Below are 19,556 nucleotides of genomic sequence, written 5' to 3' on the forward strand. Positions count from 1 at the left end.
ACAAATTACAAATCTAATACAAAACAATCCATAGTTTATGATACCTCAGCAATAAATAACATTGGATGCAAAAATTCTACATTTAATGATGTGAATTCTAACTGTATTAAAATGTAATTTCAATGCAATCCAAATAAAAAACTTCAAAATATTCTTTATATAACTCAATAGGGTTACTCTAAAATGCATTTCAATGAGAAAATGCCAAAGAATAGCTGGGAAAGTTTTTGAAAATGAACAATAAATCTGCTAAAGTAAGTAAAACAGCATAATGTTGGTAAAAGGTACTGATTTATTTTTACTTTCTATTAGAGGAATTTTTTTGTTTTTTGGCCACGCTGCACAACTTATGGGATCTTAGTTCCCCAACCAGGGATCGAACCCAATCCCCCCGTGGTGAAAGTGCTGAGTCCTAACTACTGGGCCGCCAGGGAATTCCCTAGAAGAATTTCCTGATATACACTAAGTGCAGAGATTGCTTTAATGAACCACTAATATCAGCATCACCCAGCTTTGCATATTGTGCTCAATCTATCTCTTAGTTTGTTTTGTTTTACCAGAATATTCAAAGGCAAACTAGAGATATCATATCATATTGTTTCACCAATAACTACTTCAGCATGACTTCAGGTTATATGCCTAATAGATGAGGGCTTTAAAAAAAAAAGTAACACAATTACAGACCCAGCAAAATAAACTGGTTAAAATCATGTAACTCCCAGTTCAAGGTCAATTTTCTGTGTGTCAAAAATGTCTTTTTTATACCTTGTTTAAATCAGGCTCTAAACAAAGTTCACATATTGAATTTAGTTGGTAAATTGATATGTCTTTTAAGACTCTTGTAATCAATATAACCATATCCCTACTTGTCATGTATTTGTTCTTTTATCTAACCAACACTCCCTTATGTCTAGGTTATTTTAAAGCAAATTCCACACTCTTGTATGAATCACAAAAAAATAAGGATATTAAATTCCTTAATGGTATCTACTAAGCCAAATGTTCAGATCTCACCATTTGTATGAAAAATGTATTTTCATACTTGATTTGTATGAAACAGGATTCAAACAAGGTCCACACCTTCTACTTAGATATTATTCTCTAAAATTACTTCTAAGCCCTGCCACACAGCCTGGTTTTTGTAATGAACTTCCCACATTTTAGATTTCACTAGTTGCACTCTCATGGTATTTAACTTGTCCCTCTATCTATGTATTTTGTTTAATGTGCTAATTAACAAAATTAATTAGCCGGTTTGCAAGGCAGAAATAGAGACACAGATGTAGAGAATGAACGTATGGACACCAAGGGGAGAAAGTGGGATGGGGTGGTGGTGGGATGAATTGGGAGATTGGGATTGACATATATACACTAATATGTATCAAATAGATAACTAATAAGAACCTGCTGTATAAATAAATAAATAAATTTTTTTAAAGAAGTGCTCATTGTATCTAGTGGCTGAATTAAATTCAGGTTTAATTTCATAGATGATGTTGTATACATCCTAATTACATCATATTGGGAAGCACATGATATAGGTAAGACTGTTCCACATTGCTAACATTAAGACTCATTAGCCAAAACCACAGAGATGTTTGTTGCCTAGGTACATTGTTTCATTAGAAATAGCAACACAGTGATTCTTATATTTCTACCTTTTTTAAAAACTGAGGTACAACTGACAGTGACATTAGTTTCAGGTGCATACCATAATGACCAACAAAATAAGTCTAATTTCCAACATCTTTTATTCTGACATGCTTCAATAAGGAAAAACCTTCCCTCATCAACTACTTGGTCATCTTATTAAATTGATACAAGAAAGGCAGGGTACTTTCTCTTTAATTATCAATTTTTAGAATAATGAGTTTGCAAACAAGCAACATACAGTAATGTCCAATACCTTGTTTTTAAGTATCATTATAAATCATGGGTTTATATATATTAAAGATGTTTCATTCTATTATAGAAAATTTAATGCAAAGTCATGAAAAACAACATTTTAGACTACTGGGAAAGAATGGACTAGTCAATAAATGTTGCTGGGTCAATGAGCTATCTTTCAGAATAAACTATATACAGAAGTGTACTGGTATATGCATACCCACAGGCTCTGTGAAAGAGTATTTGGGATTTAAGGCTATTAAAAAACATCTCAGTATCTACCAAGTGATACTAAGAGTATTAAATACATGTAATACACTCGGCATGGTACTTAATTCAAATGCTCATTAAATTATATATATGGATGTGTGTGTATGCATGTGTGTGCGCATGCACGCGCATGCATATGTGAGCAGTGATGTGCTGGTAAATGTTAAAAACTGGCTCCCTAAAGAAAAAATAGCCCTGATTTTTAGTGTTGCTGATTTCCATTGCGTAACCACTCCTAACGTGGATGATTTCAATCTACCAATATAATGTCACTACATCCAGAATTGGGGCTAGATGTGCATAACTGATTCTCACTAGCAACTGTGAGCTGGCTCCAGCATACCACTGAATATTATGCATATAAGTTATATACATTATAAAACTCGATTATTTTCTGGTATATGTGAATATGTATGTATTTACATGTATGTGTGTGTGTATGTATGCATGTATAGAATCAAAATGCCTAGGAGAAGGTCTGGAGAGATGGCTATCATATGGATGACAGCGTTTCCTCTGAGGCTAGAAATGGTATTACGGTAGGGGGAGAAGGAAAAATGGAACTTCTGTCTTATCAACATTCATTGAATTGTTTACCTACTGCTTATATATTTACTGGATCAAAAAAGGATAAAAACTCTTAATTATCTGACCCAGTCCAAAGAACAATATGACCTCACTAACATTAACGTTAAGCTCCAATATGATACAAATAACCAGCTGGATTAGATGTCATATTACACAAAGAAAACATCTTCTGAAAAATATACAACTTACTTTGGCTTCAGTTTCTCCCCTGTGAAGAGTATACAGATGATGGACAGCACTTTGTGATGAGGACCAAGGATGAGTCAAAATTTGGAAGACATGGAAGTCATGGCCAAGGGTATCTGTCGTGACTAGAAGCATTCCTAAAGGACACACCAAAAAAGGGTAAAAATATAAACCATTATGTATGTGGATGAAATATTTTCACAAAGCATTAATCATGATTTAAAATATTACCAAAAGGAAAAAAATGACCAAATATATAAGAAACTTCCCAAAATAAAAAAATTAAAACGCAGGATCTTTTTCCTACGGGAATACAAAACCTAACACCACATCAGTATACAAGCATAGTGACATACTACATATCCAGGTTTTGTGATGTTCTCATACAACTGGTAGAGAAAAGTTTAAATGCCTGAATTTACAGAGTTCACAAGCATTTTCAGATAGCAAATCTGATAACAAAGAATGCAAAAGACTTTCCTCCATGGAATTAAACCCACTTCCACTTTTTCCATTTCTCAAAACCTGAATTATAAGTTCCAATTTATCTACTACTACAACTAGTAATATCCTACTCAATTCACCAGTTTAAAACTTGTTTCTACTCTAGCATAATATTTACCTAAATCCCTAACAGTGTCTTTCACAAAGCAAATTTTGATGAGATGTCATAGCTAAGAATTCTGTGCCCAACACAAGGTCACAAAAATTTTGTTTTCCTGTCCAATTTCTCAGTTTTGTATTTAACCTTTAGGTCTATCATCCATTTTGCGTTAAGTTTTGTATAAAGTGTGAGGTATAAGACAAATTAAATTTTTTTGCAAATAATGTCCAATTGTTTCAGCAGGATTACTTGAAGAGACTATTCTTTATCCATTAAATGTTTAATCTACTCTAAATCCACTGTCAACATGCCAAAGGTCAACTGGCTATATTTGTGTAGTTCTTTTTCCGGAAGTTCTATTCTGTTCCATTGATTTCTATGTCTATACTTTCATTAATACCACACTTTCTTATTTTACGGTAACTTTGAGGGAAACTTTGAAATCAAGTAAAGCAAGTCCTCGTTTTCTGACCTTTTTCAAGATTGTTTTAGCTATTCCAATTCCTTTGCCTTTCCAAACACCGATTTAGCTTTTTGATATCTACAATGGTGATAATGGACATCTTAACAATATTGATTCTTCTGATCTATGAACACCTCATACTTCTTTAATTTTTTAAAAATTTATTTTATTTATTTATTTTTGGCTGTGTTGGGTCTTCGTTGCTGTGCATGGGCTTTCTCTAGTTGTGGCAAGCAGGAGCCACTCTTCTTTGAGGTATGCAGGCTTCTCATTGCAGTGGCTTCTCTTGTTACAGAGCACGGGCTTTAGGCATGTAAGCTTCAGTAGTTGTGGCATGTGGGTTCAGTAGTTGTGGCTCGCAGGCTCTAGAATGCAGGCTCAGTAGTTGTGGTGCACGGGCTCCTTTGCTCCATGGCATGTGGGATCTTCCCAGACCAGGACCCGAACCCATGTCCCCTGCACTGGCAGGCGGATTCTTAACCACTGCACCACCAGGGAAGCCCCAACACCTCATTTTCTTGATATGTGTGTTCTCTGACTTCTTTTTTCTTGTTCAGCACATTGATTATAAATATATTTTCTTAGAGTTACTATAAATGGTACTCTATTTCAATTATCAATTTTTCCTTGTTAGTATATAGAGATATAATTGACATTTATATATACATGTGTGCATACCTATATAGTCTGCCAATTCTAGGAGTTTTTATGTAGATTACATGGAATTTTCTTTCCAAACATATAATATGTGAATAGACATAGTTTGATTTTTTTCCTTTCCAAACCGCACGCCTTTTTTTTCTTTTCCTCGACTTACTACATTTGCTGAGGTAAACAGGAATGGTGAGAAGCAATATTCATGCCTTGTTTCATATTTTAGGAGAAAGTATTCAATCTTTAAGTATGATGCCAGCTGTAGATTTTTTGTAAATGCCCTGTATCAAGTTAAGGACATTCTTTTCTACTTGTAATTTGTTGAGAGTTTTAAATAATGAACAGATGTCAAATTTTTCTAGTGCTTTTCTGCACCTATGAGATGATTACCTCGTTTTTCTTCTTTGGTCAATTAATATGGTAAATTTTAATAATGAAAAGTTATCAAGTGTGGAACAATCTTGCATTCCTGGGATAAACTCCACTTGGTCAAAATCCTTTATTATATGCTGCTGCACTGAATTAGCTAAAATTTTGTTGATTTTCGTGACTGTGTTCCTGAGGGATATTGATTTGTAGTTTTCTTTTCTAATAATGTGTTCGTCTATTTCTGGTATCAGGGTAAAGCTGGTCTTGTTGCAGAATGTTCCTTTTATTTTCTAGAAGAAATACTTAAATAAATTTCCAGTAGAATTTGCCAGTAAAACTATTTGGGCCTTTGTGTGTGTGTGTGTGAAGATTTTTAGATATTTATAATAATTTAATTTCTCTTTAATTTAAATTTTGTTAATTTAAAATGTAAAATGTAATTTTTCTTCTTGGAGTAATTACTCTCTATAACTCAAGGATACCGTCTGTAGGGTCTTTAGCACACTTTTTCATTCACGATATCGAAAATTTGTGTCCTTTCTCTTCTTTTCTTGGCAGTCTAGCTAGATCTTTTCAAGGAAACCATTTTGGTGTCATTGGTTTTCTCTTTTCCATTTCACTGATTTCTCTCATCTTCCTCCTTTTGCTATAATGAACTTCTACTACTATATCCTTCATTTTACTTGCTTGAGTTATATTTCCTCTTTCTTTTTTCAAGTTTCTTAAGGTTGAAGCTTAGATTACTGTGTCAGGAAGATATGTTTTTTAGTTTCCAAATGTTTGGGTATCTTCCAGGTATCATTCATATGTTGATTTCTAGTTTAATTCCATTACGACAAGAAATTAGTTTTATGTCTCAGAATGATATATCTTGGTAACTGTTCAATGTACACTTGAACACCTGGTGTGTCTTATCAGTGTCAATTTAATTTAATTGATAGTGTTATTTGGATCTTCAACATCCTTACTTATTGATTGCCGGCTTTCGTGTTCTATTACTGCGTAGAAGTCAACATCTCCAAGCATAATCATAAGTATGCTTTTTTTTTCCCAGTTATATAAGCTCCCTAAATATCAGACCTTTTTTTTTATATATAAATTTACTTATTTATTTATTTATGGCTGTGTTGGGTCTTTGTTGCTGAGCACAGGCTTTCTCTAGTTGCAGTGAGCGGGGGCTACTCTTGGTTGTGGTGCACGGGCTTCTCATTGTGGTGGCTTCTCTTGTGGCGGAGCACTAGGCTCTAGGCATGCAGGCTTCAGTAGTTGTGGCACGTGGGCTCAGTAGTTGTGGCTCGTGGGCTCTAGAGCACAGGCTCAGTAGTTGTGGCGCACGGGCTTAGTTGCTCCGCGGCACGTGGGATCTTCCAGGACCAGGGCTCAAACCTGTGTCCCCTGCATTGGCAGGCAGATTCTTAACCACTGTGCCACCAGGGAAGCCCCAGACCTACTTTTTTTTAAGTCCATACACACTTAGGATTATTATGAGTTCTTGGTGAATTACCTCTTTTATCATAATGTCCCATTTTAACCCTAATATTTCCCTTGTTCTGAAGTAAACTTTTTCTGATATTGATATCACCACTTCTGTTTTGCTTTGATTGGTATATGCATGGTATACACTTTTTAATTATTTTGCTTTCACAATCAATATATTATAAAATGACTGTGTTTTGGACAATCATCGGGATCTAGTTCTGGGTTTTTTTATTCCAATCTCAGACTTTTAATTGCTGTTTGTACATCATTCACATTTAGTGTGAATTATGGTTAGGGTTGAATTTACATCTACCATTTTGTTATTTTTTTATTGTACCCTTTTTTCTGATTACACCCTTGGTTTTTTTTCCTTTTTTAAAAATTTTTGTTTTATATTGGAGTATTGTTGATTCACAATGTTGTGTTAGTTTCAGGTGTACAGCAAAGTCATTCAGTTATACCTATATATGTATCTATTCTTTTTCAAGTTATTTTCCCATTTAAGTTATTACTGAATATCGAGCAGAGTTCCCTGTGCAATATATAGGTCCTTGTTGGTTATATATTTTAAGTTGTACCCTTGTTTTTGATTTTTGTTTATTTATCTGCTCTTGCTTCCTTCCCATTTTTGGATAATTTCACTGTTTTTAATATCCAATTTTAATTTGTCTATTGGTTTTTACTAGTTGTTCCAGAGATTATAATACACATATTTAAATTTGTGTGTGTTTGTTAATATTTTGTCCAGAATTTTTATTTGTTTTCTGTGGGAAACAGAAGCAGAATCATATTTTTTAATTCCTAAAACTTTTCTTTGCTGAAAGAAAAGATTATGAAAGAATATTAAGCACCTGTGGAAAGATAAAATAGGCATTTATATGGGAAGATGAAGTATATTTGAGTTTGCTATTTATTGGCTAATATAAGGTATAGCTCTAGTCACTACATTAGATTAAAACATAGCAATATTAGATGACAGTGTCTTGGCTATTTCCAAGAGAATACATTTTAGATGATGAAAGTGTCATTTATTGAGATTTACTTCAAATCTCTTTAACATTTTATATAACACTGCCACCCACTCTATGCCTAGCTATCATCATGAGGTCACTGACATACTTAATATTCTTTCCATATTGTTGTTGTTATTCAAACAATAAATTTCTAAGATGGGACATGTTCTTTTTTGTGGACAGTATTTGACTCCTACTTTTTGCTTAGTTACGGTAAGTTTGTATTATCACAATTCTACTGCTATGTTCCAATTCCATATTCCCACAAATTATTTTCTGCATATGACAAACAATTCAGTGGAAACATTCTAACAGCAAATGTGATGAACTTATATTTATATATTACTCATCTACTGAACATAAACTTCACTTGGTTTCTTTTATTAGCATATCAATATTTTACTCATAATTAGCATTCAAATAGTAGTCCCTATTAAGCAAATCAAAACTATTATTGTCTTGCATATGAAAAATAATCACAGATGGAAACTTTTCAACGTGCTCCTAGTTTTTCAAACTGACATCAATATCTGTTTGGTTTCTAATATGCAAAACAAATTGAAATTTTTAGAGAATTAGTCCTTTGAAAATTTATCCTTATTATCGCCTGTGTATCCTGTCTCAAAAGTTTTCTTTTTCCACTTCTCCATGCAAATGTGGCTTCTATAATCCAACAATGAGCTCACTTTTTTGACAAAACTTTAAAACAATTTTTTTTTAATTTTTAAAAAGTAGAGAGAAAAGGAAGAAATAGCTAGTATAGTACTATAACAATAACATGCTTTCTTTTAATTTATAATTTCCTCTTTTGCACATCTGCTGGGAGAAATGACAAGCTTCTTTTTTCTAGAAAACAAGTTAAAAAGCAGATATACATAAAAGGAAAGACTTGTACAGAGTAGACTGTGGCTTGAGAACTATTTATGCAGCATCAGAAGACTAAACCAGACTCTAGCCTGGCCATAAACTAAACCCACGCCCCAGATGAGGTGCCAAGCCACAAAAAGCATTTGCGTCATCTGGGAATACAAGGAAAAGAAGGACTTCTAATTATAGGGCCTGGAAGCGGAAGCCTAGAGTGATTAGCTGTTTAGGCGCTGCTGTATGTTTATCTGGAAGCTTCCTCTCCTTCACTCTCAGCCTTAAGTTTGATAGATGAGCGTTAGCATTAGAGGGTGGGGACTAAAGCTGCTGACGGTACATGGTGTTCTCCAAAATCTGAGGTAGCTGGAGACTGAACATTAAGGCTTTTGCGGCCTCATAAGAACATAAGTCTTTTCAACTGGGCGTCAGCTGGTTAACCCGAAAGGCAAAATTAAAGAGTAGCAAACCTTGACTGGGCATATGCTATAAAATCTTGGAAACATGAGTAGGGAAGCCTTTTTTGCTATATACTATTTATAACACCTACCTAATTGTACGGTTCTTTATCAAATACACACATATGAACTGGAAGACAAATTACGAGCTATTCACACTCTCTCCAAAAAGAGACATATGCTGGGTCATATAGAAATCTTTACAGGAATTCAGATTAATCACTCATAAAATAATTGTATGTTTTAGTATTAACTCTTGTGAATTTAATACTTCCCCATCAATACTTATACAGATGGAAACTTAAAAATTATTAAAGTTTGTAATCTTTAAGTGTCCTAACATCTTCATTTAAATAATTATTTTCTTCCTTTCATTTTGCATCATGAAATTGTTAAGCTTCTAAAGACATCTTTGGCCATATCCAATAGGTAAATATTCTAGTATTCATTACTTTCAACAGTTTATTCATCCAACAGACATAGAGGAAAAGTGGTAAATGTCTATGTATATCCTTACTGTTCCAAGTGGCTGGATATATTTCTTGTCACAAGCCAGAATAATTTTTAAACTGTATTAACCTTTATTAATGTGTAATTTATATAAAACACACTCATTTAAAGTGTACAGTTTGATGACTATGACAAGTATGTATACCTCTGCAGCTACTACCATAATCAAGATAGAGAACATGTGAAAAAATTCCCTTGTGTCCACTTGCAGTCCATCCCCTCCCCATTGCCTGGCCCCAGGCTACCACTGATTGGCTTTCTGTCATTATGAATTAATATTGCCTACTTGAGCATTTCATGTAATGGAATCATGTAATATTTTGCTAAACCTATTCACTACAAGTAAGAGTAGTCCGTGCACTTATTTATATTATTGAGTAGTGTTCCATTATATGGATATATGACAATTATATATCCATTAAGCAGTTGATTCTTGTTTTTGGCTGTTGTGGAGATTCAAGTACAAGTCACTCTGTGGACATATATTTTCATTTCTATTAGGTGAATATTTAGGAGGGGAATTGCTGGGTCATATGTACACTTAACTGTATAAGAAACTGGGAAAACGTTTTTCCAAAGCGGCTGTATCATCTTACCTCCCCATGAACTCCATAATTTTGCAACATTTGGTATTGCCACTCTTTTTAAATTTAATCACTTCAGTGAGCACTTGGTGGTTTCTTGTGGTTTACATACGCTATGTTCCTTGGTGATCAGTGATGTTGGGGTGCTAAGTGGCTATTTACATATTTTCTTTTGTGACATGATTGTTCAAATCTTTTGCCCATTTTAAATTGTTTGGTCTTTATTTTATATACATTTAAAGTATATTTATATTACATTATAAAATACATATAAACTTATATATGTGTATATTTATCTCAAATATTTTCTCCCAGTTTATGGCACCCCACTTCATTTGCTTAACCGTATGTATCCCAAAAGGTTTAATGAAGACCAATCTGACGGTTTGTTTTTTTGGTGTCCTATCTAAGAAACCTTCCCCTATCCCTCCTGGCACAATAATATAATCCTTCTGTTTTCTTTTTGAAGGTTTATAGTTTCAGGTTTTAAATTAAGTCTATGATTGATTTTGAGTTAAATTTTTGTGTATGGTGTTAAAGAAAAGTTTATTTTTTCCCAAATGGATATGCCAGGTGCTCTAGCACCATTTGTTGAGAAAACTATGCTATCCCTAACAAATTACGTGACGCTTTGGTCTAAAATCAAGTGACCATAAGTGTTTGATCAATTCCTGGATTCTATTCCATCCATCTATGACTATATTTACCCAAAACCATCTTTTCTACATTACTGTAGATTTATCAAGTAAGTGAGAAATTTAGGTAGTTTCAGTTTTTAAAATTTACTCATCTTTTTCAAGATTGATTTGACTATTTTAGATCCTCTGAATCTCCATATTATTTTAGAATAAGCTTCCATTGATTATTTTTGGTTTAAACATTCGCTTTTAATAAAGCTAACTATTAGTGAACAATATCAACACAAAACACTCACAGGATATCAAAGCACAACAGTGATAAAACATTTTTATGAAAACATGTTTTCTACCATAATTGAATTAATGAGTTTTCTCACCATATAATTAATTGTAACATCACAACATAGAAGGTCACTAGGATGGCAAAAATGTAAAATTTTTAGATAAAGCAGTTACCTTGGGAACATTCTTATGTACCAACACAATGCTACCATCCTCAAAGAAAAATTATATACACAGATACAGATAAACACACACGCGCACACACACACACAGCAATACTAAATTAATGTCACAGACAATCATTGCTACAAGTTCATAATAAAATACATTGCGAATTGAGGCTAATAGGATTTTGGTAGACAGATCAGTCTGCTTAGAAGACATATTTTATGTATTAAGCCTGTAAGATATAAATTGAAAGGTAAATTTGGAAATTTAGGAATTTCCAAAGGAATGCCATTTGATGTACTTCACAGATGTATGAAACAGAACTTTAAAATTTTCTGGTTGGAGTTTATGTGTGTGTGTGTGTAGATATATATATAGTTAGAAAATCACCAAGCTATACACTTAAGATTTGTACAATCTGTACCATATAACTACAGTTCAATAAAAATGAAGATGAACCAAAATAATAACAAGAGTGAGGAAACAAGATAACATTGGTGGTTTTATCTACAGTGAAAGAAGAGAGGGAAAAGATAAAGATGCTAAAGGGAGAAGTTAGAGAGTTAAAACACTAGCCCTATGGGGGAAAAAAAAAACACCAAAAAATAAAGAAAGAACATAGCAGTCATAGAGAGATGTATAAGAAATACAGATACATAGTGAGGAGTCAAGAAAGAGGTCTACAAGTCTCAGATGTTCAGCGTGGCCAAATGAGTGGTCAAAGCACCATTATTCATGAATTCCACTGTGTATATATGAAAATATAACAGATTTCATTCAGGGTTCTAACGGGAGATCAGAAACGATGTAACATAATGATTAGATGGAAGATAAAATTTGGTCATCACTTAACACTTTTATTTTGGGTATATTTGCAAACGTAGCAAATATTAGAAAATAGGTCTATATCTATATAGACAAATACAATGGCTTCTTAGCCCATCAAAAAGATATGACTTAAAAAAAAAAAAGATATGACTTGAAAAAAAGAGAGACCAATAACAAGAACAATAAAAAACCTCCCATGAAATAATGGAGGTATGGGATTGGGGGGAGTGAACTTAGTTCATTTTTAATTAAATAATAATTTTATTTTTTCTATGCTATTGGTAAGACTTTGTTAAGATTATATTTATTAATTTTGAATAGACTGCTGCTTTCACATTTTCCTTCTCTTCCTCCATTCCTGCACCCACTCCCATCCTTTCCCACAATAGGCACCCACCATACTGAATTTAATATATGTCCTTTGAAATATGCTTATCCTTGAAAAATACTTAAACTGTTTTCAGAGTACTGTTCAAAATGTTGAATAAAAAAATATTTAATATATGGCAAGAATATAGACCAATCTGAAAGAGGAAACTGAAACAAGCCCGAAGCTAGGGGAGGGCCAGAGCATTCTAGAAGAGTGGAAAGGAGAAGGGACAACAATATTCAAGTACTTTACTGTTTTAAAGTTGTCCTTTAAAAAGTTTAATTCAACCTTGGCTACTTTGCCTGTATGTACTTGGTTATAGATATCCTTCTTTACCTTCTTCAAAATTTAATACTGGGTCTATATTGTTGTTGTAGCTACAGTGTTACAGGCATATATATTTACTTCATGTTTTTACACAGTATGCCACTGTATGCATTCACATCTTTCATTAGTTCATTCAGTATTAATTGAGCATCTTTGCTGTGGCAGTGGTGGCAGTGAAGGAGCAGGGCCCCTCCTTACTAATGGACATGCAGGATTCCAAAGCTGGATTAGCACTTTCGTGGGCTCTGGACAATTTTACCTTCGTGGACCCCCCCAACCTCTCCAGGAAAAAAATATTTTATGACTACTGTTGTTGGTTTTAAATGTGTATTAAGGTATTCTATCAACCTAAAAGTTTATATATATATATATATATATATACATTTTTTTTTTGCATTTAAAAGGAATGAAACGTTTTGGTGGGACCCTAAAATTATTGTGGGCCCTAGGCATGGTGCCTACTGTACTTTATGGCACATCAAACCTGAAAAGTTTGACTCTCATACAAGCCTAGCACCACAATGAACAGAGCGAAGACAACAAATTCTCCAAGGAGCAATCCATTACATGAGTAAAAGACATCACTTCACAAGATGAAAAAACAGGAGAGTAACTACAGACCTCTAATGGAAACATCCCCTTGTTGGTGGGGGGGAGGGGTTGGCAATAAACTCTTCAAGCTGCTTTTGCATTGTTAATGATATAGTATGACTGACTAACAGTAATAAACCAAAGCTGTCACATGAGAGGAAAAATCTAAAGCCACATAATTCTATAAATCTACAAGGCATAGACGTTAACAAAAAATCAAGACAAGGTATTTTTCTGACAACTTGCTATGATCAATGGGGAAAACTGTGCAAAAAAGAAAAATCCAACTTTTTAAATGATTAACCCAAGACCACCATCACCTTTCAATATATACCATTTAAGTAACCAGAAAAATTTCAAGTCTGTTAAAGATGCAGTCAAGCATCCAAAGGGGTACATGTTTAATCTACTTTACTAGAGACCCAATGTTCATTTTCCTCTTATTAATGGATGGAGAAGCAATTTCCCTGCCAAGGAAGGGTAATTATTTTAAATGTAGATGTGGGGGCTTCCCTGGTGGCGCAGTGGTTGAGAGTCCGCCTGCCGATGCAGGGGACACAGGTTTGTGCCCCGGTCTGGGAAGATCCCACATGCTGCGGAGCGGCTGGGCCCGTGAGCCATGGCCGCTGAGCCTGCGCGTCCAGAGCCTGTGCTCTGCAACGGGAGAGGCCGCAACAGTGAGAGGCCCACGTACCACAAAGAAAAAATAAAGTAAATAAAATAAAATAAAATAAAATAAAATAAAATGTAGATGTGTTGCCCTTCACAGCTCTAGGCTACTCAGTGGGCAGAAGTAACGCCTCTGGAAGGCAGATCAATTATTTGCCGAATTAAAGACAACAGGTCTGTTTGAGAAACGTCAGGCTGATTGCAAGGAGTTGACAATTTCTTCCTTACATCTCTAGTTTCCAATTTAACTAATAAAGAAATACATATCTTCTTTGGTGTCAAATGCCATAAAATTAATAATATGCCAATCTAGCGTACCAAGTCTCACAAATATGATGTAGTTTCCGCAAGATATTTTAAATTTAATTTCAATATTAATTACATGTGATATGCATCTGCATTTAATATAACTGGCATCATGGAATAATCCCACAATTGAGGGAGGGAGACAATTCTTGATCAAATCACAAATTGGAAGTAAGTTGGTTTTATTCAACAAATGACTAATTACATTAAATTAATGCCTTATCTCTGCCCTGCCAGAGTTTTCCCATAATTACTATGATAGAAAAAGACAATTAATTAATGTAATTATTCAATGTGTACTTACTCACTATCAACTATGTGAAAATTACCAGGCTAATAATACCTGGGGACGAAATAAAAGTTTACCTCTAACAGAAAACATGTTGAAAGGATACTCTTGATGGATATAAATAAAAACTAGGATGAGGGAGGTTAATAATAATGAAAACAACAACAACTGAGACTTCAATAAATGTCTCAGTATATTTTAAGTATTGTTTAAGATGCCAGTATAGCCTTCATTCTACTGATGAGGAAATGGAAGTACTGTGAGTGATCCAAGCAGATTAAGTAGCTTGCCTTATTAAGTAGCAGGATGAAGGGGTGACATGGTATTTTACATAGGGTCAGGTAAGTCTTCCCAAAGTGATACTTAAGATGGGGTTCAACAGATAAATAAGAGCCAGGGAAAAGAAGCTTCCAGGCAGAGGTAAAATGATGTAACATGTTTAAGGAGCTGAAAAATAACTAGAATGGCCAAATATGGGAAGAAAAATGTTGATCAGGTTGAAGCAGTAAACTTGTACCAGGCTGTAATACTTTTCGACAATACACTCAATAATAAGGAAGTTGCTGAAAGACGGAAGTATCATTAACATTTAACATTTCTTATAAAATATGTGAATATCTTAAAATGGAAGTAAACATGGAGTATGATACAACAATCACAGTTGAACAGAATAACCTAGAACTGGGCTGTGATCAAACAAGACTTACTAAAAACAAGAATAACTGAACGATTCTCATACATACTGTTATAGACTAAATGTCTGTACAGCCCCCAAATTCCTATATTGAAATGCTAAAAGCCCAGTGTGGCTATATGTGGAATAGGGGGTGTGGGGGGGTGGTCTCTGTGGAAGTAACTAAGTTTAAATGAGGTCATAAGGGTGAGGCCCTGATCTGATAGTATTAGTATCCTGGTAAGAAGAGACACCACAGAGATCGCTCTCTCTCTCTCTCTCTCTCTCTCTCTCTCCCTCCCTGCTCCCTTGTACCAAGGAAAGGCCATGTGATGACACATCGAGAAGGTGACTATTTCTTAGCCAGGAAGAAACACCTCAGTAGAAACCATCAGCTGGAAACTTGATCTTGGACTTCCTGCCTCAATCACTGTGGGAAAAGAAATTTCTGTTGTTTAAGCCACCGAGCCTATGGTATTGCATTCTGGCAGCCTGAGATGACTAATACATGTACACAGGTTATTGTCTAAACCTAGTATCATAGAGAACATTTTACATGTCAAATGACCAGTGAGCAGGATTTTGGGATGGATTTATAAAATCAAAAGAGGCTATTGTTCTTGCTCTATAACAAACCAATGAAGAACATAATAAAGTTGTAAAAAATACTATTTGAAAGTTCAATAAGTAAAACTAGCTGCCCTCACCTTGAGCAGAACAGCAGGAGGAAGAGGGGTCCAAGATACGTGAGGATAAGGAGAACTCAGCAACCTTTTGAAAAATTTTCAAGGGCTCAATTTGAGCTGACGCGACAGATTAGAATACCACCCCCACAAAAGTACAACTCTGTACCCAACTAATCAAGAGGATTAAGATTAATAATGTCAAAAGCTGTGAATAAAGAAAGAGAGCTGACAGTTGCTGAAAGAAAAAATAACCACTGAACTAAACTATCATATCTAGTTGACATATTCCTCAAAATTATGAGCAAAATACAGATACTTTCAATCAAAAAAATGCTTTAAAAAAGTAATCTTTATCAGAGAAAGCAGAAATAGCCAACAGAAGTATGTTATTGAGGAAAGTACAAAAGCAATTCAATGGGCTTCCCTGGTGGCGCAGTGGTTGAGAGTCCGCCTGCCGATGTGGAGGACTCGAGTTCGTGCCCTGGTCTGGGAAGATCCCACATGCCGTGGAGCGGCTGGGCCCGTGAGCCATGGCCGCTGAGCCTGCGCATTCAGAGCCTGTGCTCCGCAACAGGAGAGGCCACAACAGTGAGAGGCCCGCGTACCGCAAAAAAAAAAAAAAAAAAAAAGGGAAAAAAGAAAAAAGCAATTCAATGGAGGAAGGATAGTATCTTGAAAAAATTATGAAGTAGCAAAGAATAGGGGAAAATCATGACCTAAACCTGGTCATAAACCTAAAATAACACAAAGGGGATCATAAATTTAAATATAAACACAGAGACTTCCCTGGTGGTCCAGTGGTTAAGAATCCGCCTTCCAATGCAGGAGACACAGGTTTGATCCCTGGTGAGGGAACTAAGATCCCACATGCCACAGGGCAACTAAGCCCATGTGCCACAACTACTGAGCCCATGCGCAACAACTAGAGAGGCTGCATGCCCCAACTACTGAGCACGCACACTCTGGAGTCCACACACCACAATTAGAGAGAGCCCTCACCACAACAAAGCCCTCATCCCACATGCTGCAACAAAGATCTTGAGTGCTGCAACTAAGACCCGACACAGCCAGGTAAATAAAATTAAAAATAAAAAAAAAAAGAATGGGCTTCCCTGGTGGCGCAGTGGTTGAGTCCGCCTGCCGATGCAGGGGACATGGGTTTGTGCCCCGGTCCGGGAAGATCCCACATGCTGCGGAGCGGCTGGGCCCGTGAGCCATGGCTGCTGAGCCTGCGCGTCCGAAGCCTGTGCTCTGCAACGGGAGAGGCCACAGCAGTGACAGCCCCGCGTACCGAAAAAAAATAAATAAATAAATAATAATAATAATAAAAGTTCACAAATGTATAGCACAATCCCAAATTTACGAATAAAAAATTATTTTAAAAATTGAGCTTCCCTGATGGTTCAATGGTTAAGAATCCGCCTGCCAATGCAAAGGACACGGGATCAAGCCCTGGTCTGGGAAGATCCCACATGCCGCGGAGCAACTAAGCCGTGCACCACAACTACTGAGCCTACGCTCTAGAGCCCGCGAGACACAACTACTGAGCCCGTGTGCCACAACTACGGAAGCCCACGTGCCCTAGAGCCCATGCTCCACAACAATAGAAGCCACCGCAATGAGAGGCCCACACACCACATTGAAGAGTAGCCCCCACTCGCCACAACTAGAGAAAGCCCGTGCTCAGCAGTGAAGACCCAACACAGTCATAAATAAATAAATAAATAGATAAATAAATAGGAAAAAATGGATTTCACAAAAAGTAAAGAATTTTGCTCTGCAAAGGACCCTATTAAAAATACAAAAGGAAAAACTTGTTACTGGGAAAAAAGATTTCCATATCACATATCTTACAGAGGGCCTATATCTAGTGTATATATATATATACAAAATAGAAAATGATGAGACTACCAAATGCTAGCAAGGATACAGAGAAACCATGTCTAGAGGATTAAAGGGAAGTATGAGAATGTCTCACCAAGTAGGGAAAATCAGTAAAGAGATAACATTATAAAAAGAAACAAATAGAAATCTGGAGTAGAAAAGTATTTACAATAACTGAAATGAAAAATTCAATAGAGGGGCTGGCTCGAAAAGGAGATTTAAACAGCAGAAGAAATCAATTGAGAGTATCCAGCTTGACAAAAAAAGAACGAGGAAAAATTAAGAGCCTCTGAGATCTGTGGGATACTATCGAGGAGGTGAATCTACAGGAGTCCAAGAAGGAAAGAAGAGGGGAAAAGAGGCAGAAATAATGACTGAGAAGTCTCAAATTTCATGAAAAACATTAAGGGCAGTGAAACTACTTTGTATGATACTATAATGGTGAGTACATGTTCATATTAATTTGTTAAAACCCATAGAAATTACACCACCAAGAGTGAACCCTAATGTAAACTGTGGACTTTGGATGATAATAATGTGTCAACATGGGTTCATCAACTGTAAGAAAATGATCAATGTGGTGTGGAATGCTGTTAGCGTGGGAGGTTCTTGGTGTGGGTCTGAGGGGTGGGGGGGATGGGAGAAAGGTGGAATACGAGAGCTCTCTGCACTTTCCATTCACTTTTGCTGTGAACCTAAAACTGCTCTAAAAAATAGTTTATTAATTTTAAAAGAAGTTCCCTAGAAAAGGTTGAAAATACAATAGAAAATATACTCATCGTGTATCTAAATAATTGAAAGCAACAAACTTATACCACCCATACTGAATCTGCCTAGATCTAAGCATGATGTCTCCCCGGTTCTTCTAACCAAATCATAAATGTTGCCATTAAAATATTTATTTTAATTCAGGACTCACTCATAGCTAATAAACAAGAATGGGAAGGAGAAATTGAAAAACAAACTGAATGCAGCTGCTGAACTGAAAGTTTCACAGCTCTATTTAATGGTACCCCTTAATTTCTTTTCTGAATAGGTCCCATACAAGGCTGAACTGCATGCCACTCAGTCAAACAACCTACATTTTCTCCTTAATTCACTTTGCAGTGCTATTCCATCATGTACATTGTTTTTAAAATTTCTCAGGAGATGGACAGCATTCCTGGTTTGTTCTTGAATTTTGATATACAGGACATGGTAATAATTCTGGCAGTTAAAAATAGGCCTCTCTAAATAAAAGTATAACAGTGACACATATATACAGGGAAACCAGTTAGAGAAAATCAGGTTTAAAAACAAAAATAGGCAATCAACTTTTCTTATATGTTTTGTTAAACTTATTTTTTTAAGTGAACTTCCCTATGCCCATTAAGAGTACTTCAACAAGCACTATTGTTATTATTGGCCACATTACATACCAAATGAAAATGCCTTTAACCAAATAGAGAATTATTAGAGGGTTAGTTAAAACTTGAATATAAATAAATTTTGAAATATATATTGGATACATGTAAGGAAAAACTGGGGTATTACTAGAGGATTTACAAAGTTACATTTTGAAAAGGTACTATTTAAACAACAACAAAACAAGTGTTATGGCAAGGGCCTTTTAAATTAGATGCCTTTGTACAAAATAGCAATTAATGAAAGTTCAGAAGCTAACAGAAATAACTTAGCCAGAGAACAGAAAAGTGCCTCATCTTATAAGTAAATTCACAGAGAACTTAAATTTTGATAGAAAATACATTTGATCTCTCCAAAATATTTTTAAGTATTACATAAAAAATTACAAGGAAAAAAAATAACTACTACGGTATTCATGCATTTACAAACGGCAAAGAAGCCTCTTGCCTCAAATATTTCATATGTCTGTGTGTATGTCTGAATCCGAGAATGTTAGGATAAAACGAGAAACGTGA

The 19,556-nt window shown here is 35.2% G+C and overlaps 1 protein-coding gene across 8 annotated transcripts in view; it reads right to left on the minus strand.

The window, feature by feature from the left end:
• The window catches only part of BCAS3 (BCAS3 microtubule associated cell migration factor), a 578,108-nt gene that overhangs the window by 380,853 nt on the left and 177,699 nt on the right, over positions 1-19,556 (minus strand). For all 8 annotated transcript variants that reach the window (XM_029211565.1, XM_029211568.1, XM_029211573.1 and 5 more), the window contains one exon: positions 2,935-3,068. In XM_029211565.1, the coding sequence (XP_029067398.1) occupies positions 2,935-3,068 (134 nt within the window). The remainder of the gene's footprint in view (positions 1-2,934; positions 3,069-19,556) is intronic.

This window comes from Monodon monoceros, unplaced genomic scaffold, assembly GCF_005190385.1.
Source record: "Monodon monoceros isolate NGI ecotype Baffin Bay Population unplaced genomic scaffold, NGI_Narwhal_1 Super_Scaffold_9, whole genome shotgun sequence".
In the NCBI taxonomy this organism is placed as follows: domain Eukaryota; kingdom Metazoa; phylum Chordata; class Mammalia; order Artiodactyla; family Monodontidae; genus Monodon; species Monodon monoceros.